General features: G+C 47.2%; 1 protein-coding gene across 2 annotated transcripts in view; it reads right to left on the bottom strand.

The window, feature by feature from the left end:
• DYNC2H1 (dynein cytoplasmic 2 heavy chain 1) overlaps positions 1 to 27,055 on the bottom strand; it is a 480,449-nt gene that overhangs the window by 340,195 nt on the left and 113,199 nt on the right. For both annotated transcript variants that reach the window (XM_088456705.1, XM_088456706.1), the window contains exons 31-38: positions 26,636 to 26,774; positions 24,899 to 25,107; positions 22,372 to 22,554; positions 19,376 to 19,558; positions 19,047 to 19,270; positions 17,107 to 17,222; positions 15,783 to 15,982; positions 5,036 to 5,300 (exon numbers count right to left, since the gene is read on the bottom strand). In XM_088456705.1, coding sequence (XP_088312831.1) covers positions 5,036 to 5,300; positions 15,783 to 15,982; positions 17,107 to 17,222; positions 19,047 to 19,270; positions 19,376 to 19,558; positions 22,372 to 22,554; positions 24,899 to 25,107; positions 26,636 to 26,774 — 1,519 coding nt within the window. The remainder of the gene's footprint in view (positions 1 to 5,035; positions 5,301 to 15,782; positions 15,983 to 17,106; positions 17,223 to 19,046; positions 19,271 to 19,375; positions 19,559 to 22,371; positions 22,555 to 24,898; positions 25,108 to 26,635; positions 26,775 to 27,055) is intronic.

Here is a 27,055-nt window from a genome sequence, read left to right as displayed (position 1 = left end):
TACAGCATCCTCAAAGGGTGGCCAGGGAAGATACGTGGATCCATTCCGCTCACTATAGGGAGGTTAACCACCCGGTGGAGATACAAGGCAGAGACAAGGCCGATAACGTGGACCTGTCGATTGCGAGCTTGTGCCGGAAGGATTAAAAAGGTGACGGTGAGATATCTGAGCTAAAGAAATGTGTAGATCAGTGCTTCAAGCAATGGAGTGGTCTGCTGTGATCATCCTAGTTCTTTTTTTTTCCAGAGTTTTATTTTTTTTGTCATGATGATCTGTTTGGGGATGCTCGGTGTCTGTGATGCGGGACCAATAAAGGAGATGTGAGCTGATGGCGGAGCTGATGGAGTGGAGTCAGGAGGAGGAGTGCTATACCAAATCAGGGGAGTGCCGGTCCAATTTCAGGACAGTAAATTGTTGTGAAAATGTGAATAACAATAATAAGGAAGAACTGTAATTCAATCCTGAGTTATGACATAGGGTATAACAATGTAGCCTGAGTTTGAGTGGTCGTGCATGGATATAACGTTTATGTTGTTTTAAGTCATCTTAGGTAATGCAGTCCCAACCCCTTCCAAGGCTCTCCTTATAGGATAGGTGCATCCCCACATCTATCCCATGATCCCTTAAGGATCCGCGGTGTGCGTATAAGGGTAGTTTTATGTCCCTCCCGGAGACGCATTATCTGAATGGTTCAAATGACCATACTGTGTCATACCATAATAACATTGAACGGTATATTCTCATGCATGGCTAAACAGATTCAAATTAGGTTGTGATAGCATGTTGTTTGCTATCAAAGGGTGGACTGTCAAAGCTGAATAATTGAGTGAGACAAGTTCAGTTTAAAATTTAATCGCAGCGACGCCATTTTGGAAATGAGATCACAAGACACCATTTTGTGTGGTCAGCATTAATTCAAGTTATAACCCATTAACTAAGAACAGATGGCAATGTTTTTGTTAACACCAAGGGCAACGGGAAAAACCAGCTTTCTAAGTAGATAAGGAGAGACAATGGGTATTTTTACATACAAATTGGGAATCCCGGGATGCAGATAAAGTATAGTTGTGGCAATTGTAATATAATATCTACACAATTGGATTTGCCTGAATACTAGACAAGATGTCTCCTAATCCCATAGTTTGAGGTGATAATACATTTGCACTTCACACAAGTGTCTGTGAGAAAAAAAGAGGTTTTGTTTTCCTTTGAACACAGCAGGTGGGGGCCTGCTGACAGAGGGCATGTCGAATTACAACCCTCAGCCATCCACACTGCTGGAGGTTCACTTCGTGTATGAGAGATTATGCACTTAAATCTCACCCATTAATAACTAGCGTCCTTATATCAAACCCCAAATACCCACACACTACATATTCGCACATAAGGTTCCATAAGCATCAAAATGTATGATTCAAGTTGGTTAAGTTAGTTTAAATGCTAAGAAATAGAGGTTTTTGATATCTAAGGTATTATATATGATAAGCAAGGTATGTTTGATCTCGTTCTGATGCCTACGCTTTTTACAGAATCCCGGTGTTATCGGTGGAGAGATCGCATCATGCAAACTCAAGTTATGGATCGCAGAACTTATAAGCAACAAAATGTTTTAGTTGATGGAATGTTACAGGAGGCGTTACCAGAAAGACCCCGGCTGTTAGAAGCAGGAAAAGTCTATTTGAAACAACCTGTTAAATGTGTCGTTACATATGCTCCTCCTCTGGGAACCAATGAGATCAGCAGGAAGTTTCCCCTTTGTCCTGTTTCAGTCTGGGGGGGGGAATAAATACATGTGTCCAAACACTGGTTTGGTAGTTCATGCTGAATTTTGGGTGAGCTGAGGATATCTAGTGAGAAGTCTATCTCTGGATCCAGAGGCGCAGCGTATGTATAACCGTACTTGGTCTGTATTATTTCCTTTTACGCCTAAATTATGTATGTATAGATTGCGTGTAACTGACTGTACTTTTACCTGAATAATACTTGTGCGTTGGAACCACAAGATTCCACTCCTGTCTTTATTTGCGGTCATACTGCGTACGCAATTAGCGTTGTCTTAGAGGTTTTTAGGCAGGGTTTTGTATTAGAGGTTTTTAGGCAGGGTTTTGTCTTAGAGGTTCTAGGCAGGTGAATCTTAGAGGTTTATAGGAAGGAATATATTAAAAGGTATTTACAAATTTAAAACTAGATAACCTTCTGATCCTTGTCCGGTCTCCGGACATTCTCTCTCAATAGATATCCTCCACTCCCACAGAGGCTCATCAATTTGAAGAAATCCTTCTTGACTCCATCGCAGGAGATGTACCATCTGGGGACCTTGCTTTTAAGTCACCGTTGAGTGTCAATACACTCTTTCATACAGATCCTGTCTCCACCTTCAACATGGCGGAGAATGCCCAGTTTCCTTTCCACCTTCTTCAGATGGAGTTCCGATGCCGATGGAACAGGTTCCACTGTGCCATTTTGATGTTCAGTGCTCTCAGTCGGTTTTGCAACATATACAGATTGTGACATAGTCCAATATATGTCAATATGTTTTAGAATGCTAACTAGTTAGCTATTACAAATGTATTGTTATGAGACAATATATACTTAAGCCTGTGTCAACATAGGTTTACCTTCAACTACACACCATAAATGTACTGAATTCCTATATTCATAATTGAGGCAACAGTGCCCTCTACTGTCTGTTGATATTTGTGTGTATTGCGAAAGATGACCTTTATACCTTTTAAAATGCCTATTCAGGAGTTTTTCTCTCAGCATCTAGCCTATATTAGCTGTACTGTGTCAGTATAGAAGTAGCCTTATTCCTGGAACAACACTGACTGAAGAAGTGCCAGGACGTTGGAAAATAATCTCGTCTCTAGATGCTGAGAGAAAGGCTCCTGGATTTTGCTGATGTGATTGCTGTATCTACTGAATGAATCGACAACTGTAGCTAAGTATTATATTAAATTTACACTTTTATATTCAATTTGTATAAGTGACATTTCTTGGAATCCAACCATCTGGGATCTTTTAGATTGAACCCACTTGTAACACACTGACAGATCACGACACAAGTAATCCAGCAATCATCCTCTCCCGGGAGGTTCATCTTTCCATAGGACCCGCTAGGACAAGGGCCATCCCCTGTGGGCTTCCGCACAGGCTCCTTCTCACCATTGATGCAAGTTCTTGCAGGTGAAGGTCAATAACCTGTCAACAACCTTCCAGGGTCGGTGAAGGGCTTCTGATCAACATTCTGGAACTAGGAACAATCTTCAGAGCACTCATCCATGGCTTGTCCGGTCCAGGTACAAACCGAGAAAGTGACTGCCGTCGCCCACATAAACCATCTGAGCGGCACTCGCAGTTGCGGAGCCATGAAGGTGAGTTGCATTCTCATCTGGGCAGACTGTCAGCTTCCAGCAGTCTTCCCTGTAGTCCAGATAGTCCTATTCGCCAGAACGTCCACACAAGCGTATAAGCACTTTATTCAAACTCCTTTCGGATTCCATTTCTTCGCTGGGGGTTGCTAGACATCACCTTTATGGCTTCTCAGCACAACCACAAGCTACTGAAGTACTGCTCCCGCACCAGGGATCCAGCAGCCCTTCGGGTCTGGCGGCAGTTCAATCTCTTGTATGTCTTCCCTCCAATCTCGTGGATTCTGCTAGTCTTCTACAAGTTGCAGTGGGAGGGCAGCACGGTAATCCTGGTTGCCCCCTATTGGCCACAGTGAGTTTGGTACACAGACTTCTTTCGACGCTCCGCTGCATCTTCCACGGCAGCCAGAACTTCTTTCTCAGGGCCCGTGCTTCCATCTAGATCTGGCCCGTCTCGCTTTTACGGTGGCTCTTGAGACATCCGTCTTGAGTGCTAAAGAGTTCTCTAGGTCGGTCATTCGTATTATGCTATATGCTCGTAAGCCACCCGCTGCAAGGCTTCATCACCGCTTTGGCAGATTTACCACTATACTTGGTGTTCGGACAGATATTTTACCTCCAGAGTGTTTCCCTCTCTTGGGTCCTGTCCCTTCTGCAGGCGGGTCTGGATTTAGGCCTCTAGCCTCTGATCTTTAAAAGTGCAGGTTTCCGCACTTTTTGTCCTCTTTCAGAGACAGGTTTCTCTGATGTCCTGATGTGCAAATTTTCCTTCAAGATGTTCTCCACGTATGGTGTTTGTTCCCTGGCACCTTGGACCTTGTCTTTGGTGCTTTGGGCTCCTCAGTCATTTGCTGGCTATTGCGTCGGCCCGGTGGGTGTCTCACTGGGGCGCATTGTCATGTCTCCCCATTGCTGGTTTTACACTTGGACCAAGCTGTTCTTCAAACTTGCTTAGGTCACCTTCCTAAGGTAGTCTCTCGGGTTCACATAACCCAGGACATTTTCCGTCACGCTTCCGCTATGGCGAACCTCCCTGTCCTGTCTTTGGTGATGGCTCATTTCACCCAATTGGTGTGTATTTCTTAAACGATTCACTAGGGGTGCCTCGTCTGAGCAGCTTTGTAGAGCGTCCCTGTGGTCCTCTGCCCATACTTTCCTCCAGTTCCGTTCATTTCACACCTCTTAACATTTCTGGGTATTTGGACCTGTATGTATGTGTGTGTTGGTCTACCTTCTCCTCTTTCTCGCTATTGCCATGGGCTTGCTAACTTAACTGGTGGAGCCAGGGCTGCTGGGAGAAGAAGCTTAACTAGTTGGTGCCTGGACTCTTCTTGCTCCAGCCTATACATCATGGTCTATGCCAGTGTCCCCTATGGATCTCGGAGAAAATGATTAACCAGGTAAGAACATAAATCTCCTTATTTCTAACCTGAATACTGTTTAGTATGTTATACAGAGCTATTTATAGATAAAGCTTGATCTAAATACTCTGAAACTAATATGACAAACTGGACACTTTGTAATCTTGGCAATATCTATTCCCAAATGAGAAATGTCTCTAGCTGACGTGGCATGGTGGGACTTGTAGTTCCACTACAGCTGGAGGATCGCAGATTATCCAATTCTATACTCTAGCATAAAGAGACAAAACAATAATGATTCACCTTGAGGCTCTCGTACTACTTGCCGCGCACTGTTGGTCAGGACTCCGTCTGACCACTCTCTAGTATCCATGTCTATGTGGCCCAGGAGCTGTTGTCTGGGCATAGCTTTGGGGTTCATGGTATATTGCTTGACGACTTTTCCGACCTTGCCAAGTGCGGCCCGCAACATGCGCCATAGAGTGGACTTGCCTGCACCACTAGGTCCAACGATAACGACCCCCATTCTCTGACGCAGCTGTTCATATAACTCCAGAGTTTTTTTAATCTGTACCAATGAAAAAACAAGAGATATGGTAAGAACTACGAAGTCCATAGGGTCCACAGGGTTGATTTTTGGGTATAGCTGGATCTGGATCCACGGGCACCACGCAGTTAAAGCTTTAGCTGCCCCCAGGAGGCACTTGGGTCCGTCCTCCTCTATACCCCGCCCCCGAGCCACAGGCACCCCAGTTGGTAAGCAGCCAAGGCCGGAGGAGGAGACTAAACAGAAAGAAGGAAGACTGGAACACACAAGAAACCATACTCACAGAAATGGGAGACGGAAAAACTGTTGACCAGCCACACAGCCCATTTGAAGCCAGGTGCGTCAGGGCGGGGGCCCTGTGGACCCTATGGACTTCGTAGAAACAGAGATAACAAAAGGCAAGTTCTTACCATAGCTCTTGTTTTCTACTTCAGGGTCCATAGGGGGTCCATAGGGTTGACTTTGGGGATGTCCCAAAGCAGTTCAACCAAGGGCGGGGACGCTCCTGTGCAGAAAGGAGAATCCTACGCCCAAAGGATGCATCCTGAGAGGCGAAGGTGTCAAACACATAAAACCTCAAAACCGTCTGAATGGAAGACCAAGTGGCTGCCTTGCACAGCTGAACAGCGGAGGCGCCACGTCTAGCAGCCCAAGAAGGACCCACAGACCCAGTGGAATGAGCCTTAACAGAGGCTGGGACAGGTAAACCTTCCTGTATATAAGCCTCACGAATAACAGAACAAAGCCAACGGGTAACAGTTTGTTTGTAGGCAGGTCAACCCCCCCTGTGAAAACCAAAGAGGACAAACAAAGAATCGGATTTTCTAACAGAAGCAGTCCGGTCCACATAAATTCTGAGAGCACGGACAACGTCCAACGAAGCCTCACCAGCTGTAAGGTCAGGTGACTGAAAAGCTGGCACCACAAGTTCCTGACTGATGTGGAACTTAGAGACTACTTTAGGAAAAAACTCAGGATGAGTGCGAAGCACCGCTCTGTCCTGGTGAAACATTAAGAAGGGGGGACTACAGGAAAAACAGGTACGCTAGGTGAAATGTCCACTTCACCGACAGCGCGTCCACCAGACTTGCGCCTGCGTCCCTTGTCCTTGAGCCGTAAACGGGCAACTTGTAGTTGTGACGGGAGGCCATCAGGTCCAACTCCGGCAGTCCCCATTTGTCCACGAGAAGTTGAAACACCTCTGGATGAAGCGACCATTCCCCTGGGTGCACGTCGTGACGGCTGAGGAAGTCCGCCTCCCAGTTGAGGACTCCAGGGGTGAAGACTGCCGAGATCGCAGGAAGGTGGCACTCCGCCCAAGCCAGGGTGCGAGACACCTCTAACATCGCTGCTCGACTGAGTGATTGATGTACGTTGTCGGATTGCACCTGTACCGCCCTTCCGTGAAGAGCGGAGCCGGATGACAGCAGAGCCCTGTACATGGCCCGCAGCTCCAGAACATTTATGGGAAGAACCGCTTCCTCCGCAGACCAACGGCCCTGAAGAGACAACTGCCCCCCAACCCCGGAGACTGGCATCTGTTGTGAACAGCACCCAGTCCGGGATCCAAAAGGGGCGACCCTCGATGAGATGAGCTGTCTGAAGCCACCAAGCTAGAGACCGGCGCACTTCCGGGTACAAGAACAGCATCTGGGATCGGATCTGGTGAGGTAACCCGTTCCATTCGGACAGAATATGCCCCTGCAGGGGCCGGGAATGGAACCTGGGCAAACTCCACTATGTCGAATGCCGACACCATGGACCCTAGGACTCTCATTGCCGAGTGTACCGACACCCTGCAACTGCTCAGGCAACTGTGTATCCTCAGTTGTAGAGAGGACACCTTTTCTGGAGTCAGGAAAATCCTCTGCTGACGAGAATCCAGAAGGGCTCCCAAATGAACCATCCGTTGCGATGGGATCAGAGATGACTTCTTCCAATTTATCAACCACCCGTGTGCTTGAAGACAAGCAATGGTCAGGTGGAGATGTCGAAGAAGTACCTCCGGGGAGCTCGCCAGCAGAAGATCGTCCAGATACGGGAGCAGCCGTATACCCACGGAGCCGTGGAAAGGCCAAAAGGCAATGCCAGAAACTGGTAGTGATGTTGCGGGATAGCAAACCTCTGGTGTGCAGGTGCTATGGGCAGGTGGAGATAGGCGTCCTGGATATCCAGGGAGACCATGTAATCCCCGGGTTCCATCGCCAGCATGATGGAACGTAAGTTTCCATCCTGAACTTGGGAACTCTGAGGTATTTGTTCAGAGACTTCAAATTCAAGATAGGGTGATGAGAACTATTGGGCTTCTGTACCAGAAACAGAGTAGAATAGTACCCCATCCCGCGTTGAGACTGTGGAACGGGAACAATGACCCCTGCTTGTAGCAAGGATTGTATAGCCACCTGAATCTGGGAAGCTTTGGTCTTGTCCAGAGAAGGACTCGTGCAAAAAAACTGGTGGGGCGGCCTGAGCCGAAAAGACAGGGCGTACCCCTGAGAGACTACTTCTCGAACCCAGGCATCCGTGGTGGTATTGTGCCAACACTGGGCGAATTGGAGAAGTCGGCCTCCCACTCTGAGGTCCCCCAGAGGGAGGCCCGTCCCATCAGGCAGCAGGTTTATCCTCGTGCTTGGAAGAAGGGCGCCGAGCACTCCAGGCTTGCTTCTTGGGTTTAGAGGCAGTCTTAGCAGCCGACTGCCTCGGGAAGGACTGACCTTTTGCCTTACCCTGAACCGGAAAGGAACGAAAGGCCGCGCTCCGGACCTAGGGGGATTCTTCAGCCGAGGATATAGACAGTAATGGCAGAGTAGCGACCTTATTAAACGGGTGACATGGGAATCCACCGCCGGTGGAGTTTCCCATTTTTTTACAATGTGCCTCAGGAAAAGGATAATTAGAAGCTAACCGCTTATGTGGCAGGAATCTCTTACTGGGCGCCTGCCAAGCCACCGCCACATGATCCGTCAACTGATCAGACAGGGGAAACACTGCAGAAGCCACCTTAGTTTTCTTGAAACTAGGATACTTCGACTTAGGAGCTGGTGCCTCATCCTCTATTAGGAGAATGGCTCGCACCGCCCTAACCAGTGCTCGCACATTAATAGACGACTTGGTATCTACCTCCAGGACCGAGGTGTCCAAGTCAGTGTCTTCATGAACCTCCCCATCATCTGAGGACCCCTAGGAGTCCGATAAATGCGCTGCCTGTGCCATTAGTGTGCGTTTTGACGCCCTTGAAGGCCTGTCAATCTGCAACATTGACTGAAAAGCCGAAGACGCGGCCGCCAAACTTTGTACCGAGTTGGAGAGCACATCCACCCAAGGTGGAGGAGACGCCACAGGGGCCTGGAAGGGCACCACAGACTGCTGCGTCACAGGGGAAGCCTGTATATACATAGGCAACCCCGCATAAGGACCAACAGACTGAGACCCGGGGGGGCTCCACAATAATTATGGGACACCCGGGGAATGGAGGATGGCAGGCTGGGGCAAAGCCCTAGGAGGGACAGCAGTCGGGACCGACAGACGGATAGACACTAGCACCTGAGAAAACATCGCCCATGGTGTTTCCTGCGTCATAGGGGGTTTTGATGGGCCAGGAACCCATCCACTCCTGCAGAACAGCGTCTGCAGGAGACCAACACCGGAGCCACGGAGTGCTCAATCTCCTCTTCCGACATGACACAATATATTATATAAATAAATATATATGGCAACAGAGCAGAATCAAGCGCACTCACTAGTGTGCTGGACAACAGCCCACAATATGGCACTGTGAAGCACACAACTGTATGTGACGGACCTCACAAATACGTGATTTATATAAGTGAGGTCTGTAGAAACGCCCCTCCCCCACACACCTGTAGGGCTACGGAGAAGGAAAGGGAGAGGTATAGGCCGACAGTAAGTAGAAATAAGCACAGACAGAAGCCTATTTCTGTCTTTCCCCACGAACCGGGGGCATAGGACTGCATTTTTAAAAAGGTACCCGTGAGCCGCCGCTAACCAGCGACACGCGGCTTACCTTTCACTCCCCGGCGTCTCCGGCAGCAGTCCAGGGAGGTCCCCAGAGTCCAGCTAGTATGGACTCTGGCCTCCCGCCGCGATCCCCAGTGCAACACTGGCGTCGCGGCGCCAGCAGGGAGTAGAAGCGGCAGCATGGACGTCTATATAGACAGTCCATTGCTGCCGCTCTGAAGAGCCAAATACGTTAAAAATAAAAAAAACAGGATTTTGGTACTTACCGATAAATCCCTTTCTCCGATTCCACAGGGGACACTGTAGAGCCTGGCACTTTAAATAATTTAGAAGTGTGACTGGCTCCTCCCCCTCTATGCCCCATCAGCCCCAGTTTAAGAACTGAGCCCGAGAGGAGACGGAGGACAACAGGAAAACGAGGAGAAGGAGAAGACCACAGAACGGAACAATACCGACTGAAGGAAAACAGAGGAAACCACTGCAGGGAACACATGCAGTCACACAACTATATAAAGACCCACAACAGGCAGGTACGCCGCGCCGGGCGGGCGTCCAGTGTCCCCTGTGGAATCGGAGAAAGGGATTTATCGGTAAGTACCAAAATCCTGTTTTCTCCTTCATCCACTAGGGGACACTGGAGTTCAAGACAGTGGGGACGTCCCAAAGCCAACCTCCCGGGTGGGAAGCGCGGAGAACATGCCGACCCTTCGGCCAACCGAACAGGGACCGCATAGAACCGGAGGTTCAACGGAAGGCAAGAGCTGAGAATCAAGTGTCGTGAGCCAGGAGACAAACAGAACTCCGTGCGGAACAGACACAGAATACCACAACGTACAGTAGTCGAATGGAATAAGCGGCTAGCGAGAAAACACCCTCAGATGAGAAGCATCAGAACACTGTAAACTCAGCTGAAAACAGACCAAGCCATACTGTTGGGAGAAGAGAACTCCTACCCGAATCCATAGGAGAAGGGCAGTAACCCGAGAAGAAACCTCAAGGAAACCGTACCAGAGTCGGAAACAGGAAGCTGCCACATTTTGCAGATAGCAGAATACCAGCACTGCTGGACATAAGTCATATAGATAGAAGTATAACGATACCAATCTACAAAAACAGAGAGTCCACAGACTCCTCACAAAGAGTATACAGGGAGGTAAAAGTCAAGGCCGCACAGTCGCCCTGAACCCTTCTGGAAGTCCAAGTACTACAAAGTTGTTAACCAGCGGAAGGATGAGACCATAGAAATCTCCAAAGAGAGGAGATCACCCTGGCCATGAGGCGGCTTCGAGAGGATTGAGATTACAATACCTTTCAGAGGGTCAGACCGCAGTACAACCCATGCTGAGAACAGGAATAAACCAGCAACTGAAACCCTGACGCTAAAGAGAAACAACGGACAACTTCCAACATGATGGAAGTGCATAGGCAGTAGTAACTGCTGGCCTGAACATAGCATGAGAAAAACCAGGAAGATACCAGTCAGGTACCTGTCAGTATGATAAAAATATCAACAGCTACTGAACAGGAAACCCACCAGGCCCCCTGAGTGGAACATAGTGACTGTCACACTTCTATGTAAAGATGTGCAGTAGCCCAGAGATGTGCTTTGGTCCATAACGCCAACAGATTCTAGTAGAATTGGTTCTCAATGTTGTAACTATGCACCCACACTCCAGGAAAATTCTAAAGTGTAGAGCCAACTGATTAAAAGAGCGGATGGCTGCTAGGAGGCAGTAAGGGAGAAGAACTCTATGTATGTCAGTTTACATGAAATAGGAGCCTCTACCGAGGCATTAGTGGGTAAGCTCTCACCTGTGAGCGACCAGAAGCCCTCTGGCCGAAATGTAGAATGTCACTGACCTGTTCTATCGCAAAGCAACCCGCCACATTAGGAATAGAGAGTAGCTTCAGTGGGCTAAGACCAATGGTCTACAGCACATACTTCAGTCTGGAGATGTGCAGTAGAAAATACTGTGGAAACTAGTAAAATGTTAGTGGAGACAAGAAGGTCGTAAAACAGGACTCTATACCTGAGCCTGTTCCATTAGAGACGTGTATCTGTAGATTATACTTATACCCCAAAAACGGTCTGCTAGTTTAAGTATCCTTACACCAATATTTACAATGTGTATTATGCCCACCAATCTAATATAACCCAGGTCTGTCCCTGCCTAAATCGGTAGGTGGCCCTAGGCCTTCAAGATATGAATTGTACCTAAGGGCCCTTTAGACTCATTCTATTGAGATATGCGACAATAATATGGAGTACCGGAATCGATACTGAGAAGGGTACCTGTACTTAGACATAGAACTCGTTAGTTATCCCAAGCAAAGAAGGGAGTGATAACCCCAGTAGGGTTAAACAGAAAACAGGTTTTTGTTTCCCAATTATTAGGAAATATACAAAGAATGGGCGTCTTACAAGCTTGCTACCAAGTGCATCACTGTAATGATAATAGGTCCCCCGAAACGGGGCGCCATAGATATAGACTGACATGAACCGAGCTATATAAGTATATATCCTTATATACATGTGACATGTCTAGGGTCCATGCTAGAAGCAATGCCTTAGGGAATTGTGACTATCACTATGTAAGCTGCAGCACATGACTTTAGATTATAGAGCCACCATATAATATGTATGGATATAGCCTACAGCTTCTGGTAATCCCAGGCGGCTTCCCATGCGTGGTATTATAGGTAACCTAATGCTTGTGGAAGTATAGGCCTCCTACACATATACATGTATATACACACACAACCCAATCCCCCGGGAGAGATTGTGTTAAGCGGAGTTATTGTACCAACTTCCGCATCAGGAGTCCAGCTTCCAATCGCAGCCTTCTATCAATATGCTAGGTATCCGACATAAAACTGATAAGAACAGATCCTACCCCTGCTCTTATGGGAAGGATAAGAAGCGATATCCATATAGGCATACGCATACCTACATACAAATTTAGTAGGTGACGATAATATTGTAAAACTAGAACATGAGCAAAAATTAAAGCCATGGAAGGAACTCCAAGGACAAATTTCACTCTAGCATGTATATGTTTCTACTACAGGGCTAGTATAAAATACAATATACATTATATATATATTTCTATATACATATATATATATATATACACACACACACATATATACATACCATACCCGTGGCTTACCCCCCCGCAGGGGGACTGCTCATGTACCGCGTGTGGCCGTCACTCAGCTACTGCTCAGGGGCAGGATATGGTAGCTGCGTGCTGTCCCAGACTGGTTTCGATCCTGGGACCCTTCTGTTACAGGTGTACTCGCCTTAGCAGGTGAGCCCTTTTAGCGCCAGATTAACCCACTTTTCGAAGTGGGAATCAAAAAGACTACCTCAGTGCTGTGAGGCAGTAATGCCAACAACTACACTAGCCGCACGTTACTAACCTCTTCCTGTATGTGCTGCCGAAGGGAACACATGAGATATAAATAGATGCACATATGCATACCTTCTAAGGTAAGCACAGAAAACTGGTGAAAGGTTTTAAGACCAGCCTATAATGTAGTATATGTGCTGCCACATATATGCATGGGAAGTCTCTTTAAGGCGAGCCCATGTGAGGCATAAGCCTGGGGATGGGACGCCAAAGTGTGCTAACCCTGGGTGAAGGGTATGCTATAACCATAAGTTCTGGCAGCAGCACCAGAACAGTAGAGCTAGTACACCATGAGGCTATGATACTTCACAGGCTGAGATATCAAGCTATTAGATTAAGCTAGGCGCCCTTTGTTAAAGAACGAAGGGAAGCCTGCCAAGCGGCGCTGCATTGGCGGGACTGTCTCGCCAACCCCTCGCTTCTAGCTGTGATGCATCGATTGAACTGGCCTCTTTCAGAACCGCCTAACGTGGTGTTATGCGCAAAAGGGAATTGGGCTAGTGCCCATACAGCTAGCAACCAGCTATCCACTGTAGCTAGCACTAAACTCCTATTATACAAGGACAGGGCCTCCCCTACCTTTTGCGCTGAAGCACTCCCAGTGTGGTAGTCGTAAGAGACCCACGCTAAAGCACTCCCTGCTGCAGGTAGTGCACTGAGCTATACTGCTTGTGTGCAGGCAGTAACTACAGTCCTTAAAAGGGAAGCAGGGGGGCTGTTTTTTCATGAATACCGCGCTGTGCGTGTGCAAACTGCTACACTCCAGTTAGCACAGCGCTGCTAGCCCCCTTATAGTATAAAGCGGTGATGCTGTCCTGCTGTGACAGGAGTGTGATGGTCGTACAGCGCTGCATCGTGGAGCCGCATTGTGCTGGTATAACGTAAGGCTATTAGCCCTATGTTATAGCTAACAGGGAAGCCTGCTCAGCCCAGCCAGGAGCTGCGGGACGCGGCATCTCCTCCTGAGATTTAGATGAGGAGCGTTGCTAATTGTTAAGATGAGCCTAAGCAAAAACAGTGCTGCCTGCACCGGGAGAACATACAAACTCCACACAGCAAGAGCCGTGGAGAGATCCGAGCCCTGCGCTGATACTTATTTGTAGCTAGCACTTAAAAGCACTCCCTCCTACTTCTACTTTTGTGCTAGCAGCACTCCCAGCGTGGGAGGGGGAGGGAGTCGCATTAATTAACCCTGTTGCAGGAGTTAGGAGGCAGCCGCGCTCATTCAGGCGCTGGTCTGCACTGCACTGCATCTTTAACCAGCGGTAGGCAGTGGTGGCTGCCCCGCTGGTTGGGCTGTTGCGTGCTCGCAATTAGGGCTGCGAAGGGGGCGTGGCTTTGCCCCGAGTGCGGCCGCCATTTTAATACTGGGGGGCTACTGCTGCCTGCTTTAGACTCGGCAGGATGCCCTCCCAGGTACCTCTGAGGTCCCTTCACGGGGGGACTAATACCGAGTATGTCTGCGCAGCCGCGCTAACGGACCGGCAGACCGCGCTGCTCTCAGATGAGGGCTTAGAGCACGAGCCCGACTACAGATGGCGCGGCTCTTATTAGACGCGGCAGGATGTATGACGCCCTATCAGTGTGTGCGCGCGCGTGCACTGTAAGGCTCGCCTCTGCCCACTTACTAGGAAAAAGTGGGCTGGGCGTAATGTAGGGAAGACATCCTTCCTCCCGGCCCTTCTGAGCGGGGTACGGGAGCATCAGCAGACACATCTATAAGGCTGGGCCCTTGTCTCAATAAGGGAAGCCTCTATACGCGGGTACTCCTACACCAAGGATCGTGCTGCTTGTCAGCGCTGCCTCATGTAGAGGGACTCGTCTGGTCTCCTGAAGCACGCCATTACACTACCAATGGCAGATGGCAGGACCTCCCCTGTGCTACACTATTTAGTGAGCAGCGGTGCGGCGTCTGTCATTTGTGTGATCTTACTCACACCGCCCAGCGTTTCTACTCCCATATAGAGAAGGGAGGAACAGGCGTCTCAGTGACAGTCACGGAATCACTGCCGCTTAACACGCACTTGCAGGGGCCCGCGCTCCATCCCCTCGTTAATAGGAGGGGGATGGCTAGGTATAAGCCAGAGACCCGGACGCTGACTGTGAGTGCAGCGGCAGGTCTCGTCAGCAGCTCCGACACTACCACTTTCACTGGCAGGGGGAAGGAGCCGTGTGTGACAGCCATGCAGTGTGCGCTGTCCCTGAGCCCAGCGTTTTGGCCCACCACTCCAGCTAGTCAGGAGTAGTGGGATATACTTACGGACTGCTGCGGCCGGGTTGCTGGGCAGGGGGGCAAATGAGGAAACCCGGACACGAACCGGTTTCAGTTGTGGCGGGTCCTCATGGAGTCCGATGACTCTGTTTAAAGTCCCCCCTCAGGGTCACCGGACACAGACTGCAGTAGCCGTGTGGTGCCCTCCCGGCGGCTCCCACGTAGCAGGCAGACTGCCACAGTAAGCAGCCTGCCTGTCCTCAGCTTGTTAAATAAAAATAAAAAATAAAAATTATATGAGAAAGGCTGGAGACAGCCTCATGTGCGACCGGCTCTCTCGGGCACATTCTAAAAACTGGGGCTGATGGGGCATAGAGGGGGAGGAGCCAGTCACACTTCTAAATTATTTAAAGTGCCAGGCTCTACTCTACCACCGTCTATACCCCACTGTCTTGAACTCCAGTGTCCCTTAGTGGATGAAGGAGAAACAAAGAAATGACTCAATAAAATAAAAATAAAATAGCTTTCTGGGGCTGCTCCTGTAGCCCCCCCGCAGGGTGACCCGACTTCGGCCGACCACCAACTTAAACTGGGGTGCCTGTGGCTCGGGGGTGGGGTATAGAGGTGGACGGACCCAAGTGCATCCTGGGAGCAGCTAAAGCTTTAACTGCGTGGTGATTGTGGATCCAGATCCAGCTATACCCCAAGGTCAACCCTGTGGACCCCCAATGGACCCTGAGGTAGAAAGTGCAAAATGTCTGCGTTGAATAATAGCCATCAATATTGCAGACTAATCTGACACAGCCCAATATAGAACAACGCTGAGCTCGGTAGTTAAAGAAAGTTATGGTTACGTCAAGAGCTCAGAACAGCAATTTCATAAAAATAACATCACTTTACCTGACTTGGGATGATTTCTAGATTGGCTTCTTCGAAGACGTGTTGCAGAGCTGCATTTAACTCCAAGTATTCCACATCCTTAAAATCAATTCCAGGAAAGACATCCTTAATCAAAGCATCGCAGCGGGAACAGTCAGCAAATGTCAGCTTTGACATTGTATTGAGACGCAGAGCTTGTACCACGATATGGCTTTCACTGACTGTAAGATCAACATAAGACATACTTATCAGCTACATGACAGGTTGCATTATATATGATCAACAAAATTACAGCCGCGAGCAAACATCCGCAGTAAAATAAATAATACGGATATACTTGGTCTCAAACATAGCTTAAGACATGATATACTCTGGTGTCACGTGTGCCGTTCTGAACAGTGAGCAGGTTAAGCCCAAAAAAATCAATGGTGTTCAGAATGCTTAGCGTAACACAATTTCATATTCCAATTGACACAAAACTTAAGTTATAAAACCAACGAGCTTTGCGTGGTACAGCAATGCCAGTGGCATATTAACAATGGGAGCTGAGTGTGCCGTATCCGGTCCTCCATCCATACCATATCGGCATCAGAGAAAGGAATCTAATACGTGGAGAAAATTGGCTATTTGTACATCTTCCAGATGGTGACACCGGAACCATGGTGGACCTACCAAAGCTGCCCCTACAAGTAGGTACGATCAGAAGTTGCTGTGTGGAACAACTTCCATCTTCCTGTCTGAGTAGCCTCACTCTCTGCTGTGTACTACAGCTGTCTATTTTCTTCATATTTTTAGTTATGTCAGATAAAGGGAGTAGTTACAAAGATAAATCAGGAGAGGCACAATCTGACGGGCTATGTCGTACCGACCCTCACCTGATCTCCTTCCTAGCACCGGAGGTTCTCATCTTACAAAGTCCAGTTTTAGTTATTAATACAAGCAGCGGGTTCCTACTTCCCAAAAGGCTCAAGGATATAGAGGGCGAGAAAGTCAGATTCTTAAAGAGCCCAAACTCTCTGCCTGAGCCCTCTACACCCCATAGTTCCTAAGTTTAATAGGATGGTGGAGAATATAAGAAGGAGCAGCATTATTATTCCTGACTTTCTGATTTATTGATTGAATTTGCTTTTATATTAACATGCATTCTTTCATACCATCAAACAACAAGAAATTGACACCGTAAGTACAATAAAGAGGTTTGCTATGGACATTGCTAAGGAAAGAAGATATTGAAAACTATCTGTATACCAGCAGTAAAACTGTGTTATATGAGAGCAATACAAACCACGGCCAGACACCATACACACTACAGATACCAGTTATGGAGAACGGTCATTGTTCTTACCGTTCAGCTTTGTTCCATTTTTCTTAAGTGGATGAAGAAGGTTCCCACATCCTCTGAGGACAGTCTTCAGTGCCCGTAATCCCCAGTCATAGTGCTGCTGTGGGGTCAGCAGCTCCCTGCAAGGCAATGTCCAAGTCATTGTTACACATGGGGTAGAATGCAGTTTAAATTTGTGACAACTGAGGATTTACTGGGCGACCAGTTCAACTGCTGCACCCATTGTGCTGCGCTGTCATAGCGGTGAGCTTCTCAAGTTTTATATTGTACCTGCCGACCAACAACTAACCAGCTGCACTGATCTAACTATAATAGCTTAAGATCTCAGAGAAGCTTACCATTCCAATGGTGCATTCAATCAATACTATTTTTTTATTTAGTTTATGGAGTCCTCACAGATGGGGAAGTGCAGCTCTGTAATGTAGTGCCTGATTCGGAGATGGTTGCTATTCCGATGTTCCTGCAGTTTAGCGATGATTTGCTAGTGTGCATGCCTGAAAATTTCAGGAATCCCTTACTGTGCACGCGTAATAATCCATACTGCCCATGCGCCACACGCCTTACTGCCCACGCATCTTACTGCCCACGCGCCACACGCCTTACTGCCCACGCGCCACACGCCATAATGCAAGTGTTCTATTCAGTGTGCAATTGTGTACGGAATCGCTAACACTTGAACAGGTGAAGACTGGGCGGTGAACTAAAGTGATCACAAAAAGGGTCTGTTTCATGGGTGTGTTAGGGAAGTGTCACTGGGGGTGTGAGGGGAGTGTCACTGGGCGCGTGTCAGGGGAGTGTCACTGGGGGCGTGTCAGGGGAGTGTCACTGGGGGTGTCAGGGGAGTGTCACTGGGGGTGTGTCAGGGGAGTGTGTCAGGGGAGTGTCACTGGGCGCGTGTCAGGGGAGTGTCAGTGGGTGCGTGTCAGGGGAGTGTCACTGGGTGTGTGTCAGGGAAGTGTCACTGGGCGTGTCAGGGAAGTGTCACTGGGCGTGTGTCAGGGAAGTGTCACTGGGCGTGTGTCAGGGAAGTGTCACTGGGCGTGTGTCAGGGAAGTGTCACTGGGCGTGTGTCAGGGAAGTGTCACTGGGCGTGTGTCAGGGAAGTGTCACTGGGCGTGTGTCAGGGAAGTGTCACTGGGCGCGTGTTAGGGGAGTGTCACTGGGCGCGTGTTAGGGAAGTGTCACTGGGCGCGTGTTAGGGAAGTGTCACTGGGCGCGTGTTAGGGAAGTGTCACGGGGCGCGTGTTAGGGAAGTGTCACTGGGCGCGCGTTAGCGAAGTGTCACTGGGCGCGCGTTAGGTGACTCTGCTGTATTCCCAATCCCAAATCCACAACTTGAGGTGCTATGCTTATTTGTTTGAGGAAAGTAGCTAGAGTACACCCTAGGCTACTGCAAAATGTCAATGGTGCAACAGATGTTGGTGTGTTTCCAAACTCCATCGTAACTGCAGACAACACAGCCTGAAAGTGGGCTTCTCACCACTGATACACTTAATCTCAGCCTTTCTTTAGTGCTCCACGGTGGAATGAGCATTTGCATTTACCCGTCACCGCTACTATGACAAAGGCTGTGAGCACTTACTAACTACACCTGATTCAGGATTAGCACACTGGGCTCCAGGTGGAACACAAAATGGTTTCTTGAAACCCAAAGGGTTGACTCACACGAGCTCCAATTCATGCAGGACAAGCATGGAAACCCCTTATAGTACAAACCGTCTCCATAACCAGCCAAAATTATTATTCTTCTACCATATGCATGAAGCATTCCCCACACCTCTAAGCATGTAACGGGCAGAGCCATTTTGCCCTTCTGTTTCATGTCATTGAACTGAATTTGATTTATCATGATACCCCCAATGTAAAACACATTGTATTATGGTCAACACTTTACAATAATAACAACAACAGAAATAATAATAATAATAATAACTGAGATTTACCTGGCCAAGTTGAAGATGGCCACTAGTTTTCTGCCTAATGTTTTAGCTTCTTTAAACCCTTCGGAGTACAGTATGACTTCGGAAATGAGCTCATTGTCAGGTCGGGACATAGCTACCGGGCGGAAGAGCTGTTTCAGGTTATCAGGCAGTTTCTGGCGCCCGCCGTAACCTTTACCCGCAGGATTCATGGTTATAAATATCCCAGAATTAGGGTCCAGCTCTACCTACAGCATAAAAACACATATTAATTATTTTAAATTAGTATTATACCCATATAACATACACGAGTAGTAATATAATATTCAGGTATGAAACAAATGTTGCTGTACCTCTTTCCCTAGCAGCTCACAGGTGGACCTGTGGTTCTTTAAGGCATCCTGAATGGTCTGTATCTGCATGGAAACAGCAGAGAGCACAGCTTCCTCCAGTCTGTTGAATTCATCAAAGCAACCCCAAGCGCCGCACTTCACCAAGCCGACAAAAATCCTGCCCATGGATTTTACGTCAATGCCCTAAGAGAAACATAAGCAATACATTATACTCTCTCTATTATTACAGTCCTACATCTCAACCAGGAGGTGACACAATATAATGCATTGTTCTGAGCGCTCTAAGAAAAACACAGGGGGATGGTGGAGCAGTAGTGAGGTCTTCCAATCGCAATGCCACTTGGAGCCCAACTAAAAAAAAACATCTAGACTAGAGCTTCCTGAACCAAAATGACTTACCAAGATGAGGACCAGTATCAGCTTAATACCTGCAAAACTGATTGAGAGGCCAAGACAGCAAATCCTGTACTTAACCAGCTCCCCAGGCAAAACTCTGCACGCAGGGAAAGTAAAAAATAAAAATTCTACGGCTCCACCTCTCACTCCATTCTCAGTAACAGGACATGTGTGAAGATCAGAATGCAGCATCTACAGAGAATCCACCTCGGCTAAGCCAACTAGTTGATTGGTTGGAATGGAAATCTGGTAACGTATGAAAGAAAATGACAATCAGCAATTTGCTCCCAAACACCGGAAAATGAACAAAAACTGTTGTTTGAACAAATTGTTTAGATCAAATATTTAACAAACTTGTCTGACCGACCATTTTCATCTGTTTTCTGGCATTTAGGAGCAAATTGCTGATCATCAGTTACTCCCATACCTTACCAGATTTTCATTCCAACCAATCAACTAGTTGGATGGTTGGATGAAAATTGGTCTAATGTGTGCCCAGCTTTAGACACCAGTCACTTTGGCAGGAAGACCAAAAAAAACACTATCCCTTCATATGAAGACCATGGATACCCTTCCCGAGGGCTAGAGGCCTAGCTATTTAGCCCATCTATTTAGAGGGCCTGATACAGAGTTTTTAAGTAACTGCATATCATGGATCCCTGAATATGTAACTTTGAGCAACAACGAGAGATTCACCGTTGTTTGAATTTCAACTGCAACTCCACATGCAGCTTAATTGGCCTAAATCAGTGTTTCCCAAACTTCTAAGCCCTCCTGTAGTCCAGATTTATTATATCCACGCTTGAGCACAGGTGGTTAAATCAAAATGACTGAGCTACTAATTAAGTCACCTGTGCATATATCCTTCATTGTTAGGGGCCTCTGAGGACTGGGTTTGGGAAACACTGGTGTAACCGATCAGCTTATTTTAGAGACTATCTCCTGCACCGTAGATAGGACTGATGCAAGTCCACGCTGTTAGTAATAGTGGCTACTTTCACAAATGGATGCATAGGTGCGGTGCTGCTGCACAGACGCGGCCATTTTGAATACAGATGAAGATCGGCATGGATTTCTGAGCTTGCAGTGTGGCGGAATTGCATGCATCTCTGAATCAAGCCTAGAATGTGCAAGGCAGTAGTAGATAACCAGATAGTACCCTTTTTCCACTGTAAAGAAGATACAATATTGTATCTTGCCGCATACACCTGGGTTGGGTACAGGATACCTGCGCTCAGGATCATGACTGGGTTACAATGTCGACATCTACCAGTAAGTAGGCTATCCCTAACCCTCCCCAGTCTAAACCTATCCCCCCCACACACACAGCCTAACCCTAACTCATAGGTTCCCAAAGGCGGCTCTCAAGGCTCCCCAACAGTTCAGGTTTTACAGAAATCCATGGTTGAGCACACGTGGTTAAATCAAATTGACTGAGGTACTAATTAAGTCAATCATGGATGTCTCTAAAACCTGCATTGTTGGGGAGCATGAGGACAGAGTTTGGGAACCTCTGACCTAACCCCTAACCCCAATACTCACCGTCGGGATTTTAACATTCAGTATGATGGCTCTGGGATTCTGACTGGTGTCGGGATCATAACTACATCCCTTACATCCTGATTATACTAACTAGATCCTTACTCTTTGGCACAGCTGTCCCAATCTACTACTCAGCCTGGCAAGCTGTGCTGCGTGACTCTCACCGAGTGTATAGAATGCAACTGGCAAAAGGAAACCTAGGCGTGCCAGCAGCGGTAGCTAGGTTCCACACAGAGCACTTCCATGAGGCGGGGATTAAAGATTGAGACAGTCAGATTAAATTACAAAATATACTAATTCTATTAAAAACAAACAACAATATGTCAGGCCCCATTTTGCCCAAACATAGGGCATTGCCAACCTGGACAATCATAGTTCTAAAGCAATAAAAATAGCATTATGTATTCCTACATATACTGTAACTATATTCACCCCACTAGTCACTCACACAATATTCATTTATTTACAGTTATTTATATAGCACATACATAGCCTGCAGTGCATTGCAGCTTATATTTAGCGATTCACATCACTTACGTAAGCTCGGGGAGAAAAATCCACACAGTTAGAGCCGTGGTGGAAATCGAAACCGTGACCTCAGTGCTGTGAGGTAGAAATATATGTCCAATATGAAGATTTACCACTGTGGAATTAACAAAATGGGCAAATAGAGGGGTGCACGTGACAGGGAACTTTCTCTACCATTTAAGATGACCTTTCTCCTGGATGCAGTGGAAGCCATTTTGTGGTTCTGAGGTATTATCCATAAAAAGAATGAAGTCTATCTATTTACTAGGAGACAGCAGCAAGTGTGAGACATGTTATTAGCACATTTTTACGCCTATTGGTTCAGCATCATGAACATGGTTGATAGCAGTGTGCATAGACAATAGCTACATCAGCGTAACCTCCTGATCATTTGTCATTGCGTTTAAAGCTTTAGTACATATATTGCGTTTGTCTGCATATTTTGGACTTTATTGTAGTAAAACTATAAAACTGATTGAAAGACATCATTCCTGACAGAACTATGCATAATATATAGTTCATATATTCACCTCATCGCAATTGAAAACCAAAACTTGTCTTCCAAAGAGACCACCCAAGGCCTTCACAGATTCTGTTTTACCAGTTCCAGCCGGGCCATATGGATTTCCTCCCAAGCCCATCTTTATGGCCTGAGTCAGAGTGAGATAGCACTTGTCAGTCAGAGGGGTGTATACCAACTTGGGAGCGTTGCCCTGAGACAAGAGAAAAACATTTATTAAGCATCCGGAATTAATAGAATCATCCCTAAATACTTTGCAGGGTATAGTTCCATCTCCATGCATACACAGCAATACCTCTGTCATATAAAATAACATATAAATTATAATCTGTAGATCTGCACATGTCTGAAACTAAGCAAAATACATATAGAGAGTACTTTACAAGCATATTTGTGTATGCTAGAATTGCTATTCTTTGTTAATGTGTCAGCCATCTCTTTACCAATGGCAAGCAAGCCTGACCAGTGATGCAGAGTCTGCACCGTGCCAATTTAATGACCACTGTTCACAGGTATCCTTATGTGACATACCAGCATATTAGCTCAAAAGGCAACTAGCCACAAACAGTGGCAGACTGAGATTAGCAGCCGACCATATTTCATCTCAATCAGCTGATAACTGGTACTGCTAGTTGTACGCGATCCACTGATATGCCAATTCTGGGACAATTTGGTGTAAAATGTGAGCTGGCCGTGTTCCCACAGAGCGCAGTCAATCATTTCTCCTGGCCTAACTAAATTAATGTTATATGCTACTAGCTGTGATACCCGGCGTTGCCCGTGATGAAGACTGGACCCTGAAGTACACCTGCAGCATTGTCCTCTCCTATAACCCCATTCCACTGACCCTGAAAAGGACCCCACTGTTTGCCAACAAGCATGCAAACTGTGGCATCACTGCCATGGGTGCAAGATGTGCGGCTGCTATGGTGCCAGAGCTGCCTCTGTTGCCTGCCGCTCCCCCTGCATTCAGTCACGCAGACAAGGTGGGCCAGTCCAGACAGGGCCATTGAGGGGCGCCCGGGTGTTAGCGATGTTGGTTTGGTGCCGGACCGGCAGCTGAGTACAACTGGCGCACTGACAGGCAGTCATGTAGAGACAGCGCCGCCGGTCGTGAGGCAATCAGAGCTCACAGACCGGCAGCCAACCAGCAGTGGCGGCTCCTGATTTGCTGCTGGTCTGCGAGCTCCGATTGGCTCACGACCGACGCCAGATTCAAATTGTGCCTGCGCTCTGTCTGCCACTGCCTGCCGATGTACCAGCCGTAATTATGCTGATGGCATAAAGGAGGAGGGCGAGAGGCTGCTGGAGGGATACGGAGAGGAGAGAGGCTGCTGGGGGGGGGGCATAATGTGTAAGGGGCACTACTATTGTGTGGATAATGTGTTATACTGTATGGGGCACTACTACTATGTGGCATAATATGTAAAGTGTATAATGTGTATAGAGCATTACTGTGTACTAATGACATGCAGTGAGGTGAATGACTAGGGAGGTACACATGGAGATCGGTCTGAGTGCTGGGAGCCTGTCTCACCCCCTACTCACTGTAACTACACTAAGTGTCAGTGTCCATTGACTCTCCTACCTGCATCATTGTGTCTTCTCTTGTTGTTGCTGACTGAGCTCCAATCTCTAAACACTGCAGTGCACTTCCTGGTCACATGACACATCCAAGGTGTCCATCAGTGTTCAAGGCATGCCCCCCATACTCAGAGGCATGCCTCTATTAGCTCTCTTTCTGTGCAGCTTACTGCCCGAGGTGTGGCACCGCCCCCAGTTGTGCAAGCAGTGTCTGAGCGAGGCTGAGCTGGTTCTGCCTTATCTCTTGTCTCCCTGCAGTCCTAGGGAGCTCCACAAAGCTGGTGAGTGTTTACTATAAAAATGATTACAATAAACAAAGAAGAGGTTTATAAGTTATAAATATCTTCTTTGTATTATTCAAATCATTTTTATATCAAATCTCAGGAGTATGACATGGGGAGGCTCAGCCTCCACTGTCTACCCTGACTGCACATCCCTACTGTGTACAAGTTATGCCCTTGCATGCAAACACAGAGGCTCTGGATTTAATATGAACTTGCCTGAGTCATCAAGTTTGCTTATACTGAGGTTAAAATTATACGTTTGTTGGATTCTCACAGGTTTTTGGCAGACTGAGAATTTCCACTGGAGCCATCCCTAAAACCTGTATAATTTAAGAGTGTCCCTATTTTTAGGGTTTGTGTGACACTGTGTGGCCCTGACGAAGTTCAAACCTAGGCAAAAACCTAATCCTGGTCAAACGACACCACCATGCCAAATGTGGCAATAGGTCCAAAATTGTGGACAAGCATAAAGCACAAAAAGACAGATAGACAGACACACACACACTTTCTCTCTTATTATGAGACCGGTAGGGAATACTCTGAATAGGACTATACCAGGACCATATGCTAATGCATTTCCATTTAGAAACTGGCATGAGAGTGATAAATGGGTATAACCATGGCTGTGTAAATGAACATTTGCTCTGACTTAATAAAACAAAGCAATACCTGGTACTCATAGGTGTACTGTATCTCAGCATCCACCATCTGCACATAGCACTTCTGATCAGCTTTCATGTAGAACCTCAGCTGCTTCTTCCACACCCAGTCATCTACACTGTGCACCTGAGCTTGGTGTAGCTGCTTCACCACATCAATGTTATGAATAATATCAAGGATCAGGGCCTTCAGCTTCAGTTCCAGTATCCCTGCATCATCTGCAACAAACCAAGCAATGTAAGCAATCAATCACAGCTAAACGTCATTGTTACGATCGGTAAATATCCAAGAACATGATCAGATATAGAATTAATTTGATTATTTTCCTTCCCTTGGTTTCAGTTTAGGTTTTTCATTTATTTACTTTTATGCTCCTGCCACATGGTCACTCCTTGCACTTGCATATTCTAGCATCAGGAACACATGCGCAAGTTTAATTTCCTCTTCCTCTAGGTGTCTTCTGTAGTGTTTTTATCTCCATTATGCTGCAAACAAGGAGAACCCAGCACCTGCAGCAATTCAGCCTATCGACACCCAGGGCTGTGTGGTGTTTCCCCCTATCCAGGCCTGCAGGAACCGGATCTGCACTGCATTTAGCAAGTATACAAATTCTGGCAGCACATGGCAAACACTGTGATGGAAAACTCAGCCTACAGACATACATAACAACAAGTTGAATGAATGAATCTTGCTTCATATAGGAGGTGTGTTTCACCCCACATCAAGTTCCCAGGAGGCTGATATTCGTGTTCTGTGCTGTTAGAGACCCCGCTTCCACTACATAACTTTCAGGCTGTGACTTCCTGCTCCCTCCGTTCCCCTCCTCACATGATGTTACTACTACTGTCACATGCAGCCCTATACTCACCAACACATCATTTAACTCCTGGTATACTCTGTGCTGCTGGGGACTCTGCTCCTTACACTATATGACTCTCAGTCTGAGGCTTCCTGTTGTCTCCATTCCCCTCCTCACATCATATCACTTCCCCTGTCACATGTAGCCCTGTCCTCACTAACACATCACGCTGCCTCCGATCCCCTCCTTACATTACGTCACTGCCCAGTCACATGTAGTCCTAGACTGTGTAACACATGGCCAAAATCACCAAAGCAAAAAGGCCACTGCTTCCCACAGGATAAGCACTCTCATCTGCTGAAATAATGTGCTGCTGTGAACATTCTGATGATCTAATTGACATCAGGTTGTTCTGTTCCTGAACACTTCTGAATACATTTGGAATTACAAAAAGAATTAAAAATGTTGCTTTAGCTTTAGTCTGACTCCTTAATAAAATAGAAATTGGACTAGTGGTTTACCATTATGTTAAGGTGCGTATCCACTTCCCGACTGTGACATGAGAGCACGATTACGACATTGTAATCGTGCTGTCGTTTCTCAGTCTGTGTTGTGCCTACACTGAAGGTTCAGTCATTCAGTTTAGGCACATCCATCATCCCCGTACATGCTGAACCTGACGATCACCAGCATGTACGGACGATGATAGATGTCAAAAACGACCAGCGGGCACGTGCATCGCTGGTCATTTTTTTACATTTACATGGTGGATTTGCCGACGATTAGCAAGCGATTGAACGATAACGATGTTGTTATCGTTCAATCGGCCTGTTTAATCGCCTAGTGGATACGCACCTTTACTTTCTTCATCACTAACTTTATTTTCTTAATTCACATACTCATTAAACACATTTACAAAGTGCAAAGCATACTGAGGCGGATCATACCTGTACTCGCTGTGTCATCAATGCTAGTGTAGTGTTCTAGCTTAGCAGTAAGTTCTAGCTCAACCTCATGCAGGTTATGGCCCCGTATGGCATTCTCAACATCATCTGTGAACTGAATCTGCTCCGCGAGGCACAGGATCTGAACAAGGAAGAAAATGTATGAATGAGTCTGGTGACCTGGTTCAGCAAGGAACGCACGCTAGCAGACGCACGCACCCAGCCGCTGCGAGAATATGCTAATCACTGCATACACACGGAGACCGCAGCACAAGAAGCAGGCACCCAGCAATACAAAGCAGCCCACCTCTGCCGTGATTGACAGCGTAAACATCGGGAACATAGAGTACCATCGAAGCTGCGTGTAAGTTAAGGGTAGACCTGACCCTGCAGCAGGACTTGAGAGATTCCTGCACGTAAAGA

The sequence above is a fragment of the Taudactylus pleione genome, unplaced genomic scaffold (genome assembly GCF_031769625.1).
Source record: "Taudactylus pleione unplaced genomic scaffold, aTauple2 ptg000711l, whole genome shotgun sequence".
In the NCBI taxonomy this organism is placed as follows: Eukaryota; Metazoa; Chordata; class Amphibia; order Anura; family Myobatrachidae; genus Taudactylus; species Taudactylus pleione.
The sequence above is the reverse complement of the archived record's forward strand: the minus strand, read 5'-3'. Positions and strand labels throughout refer to the sequence as shown.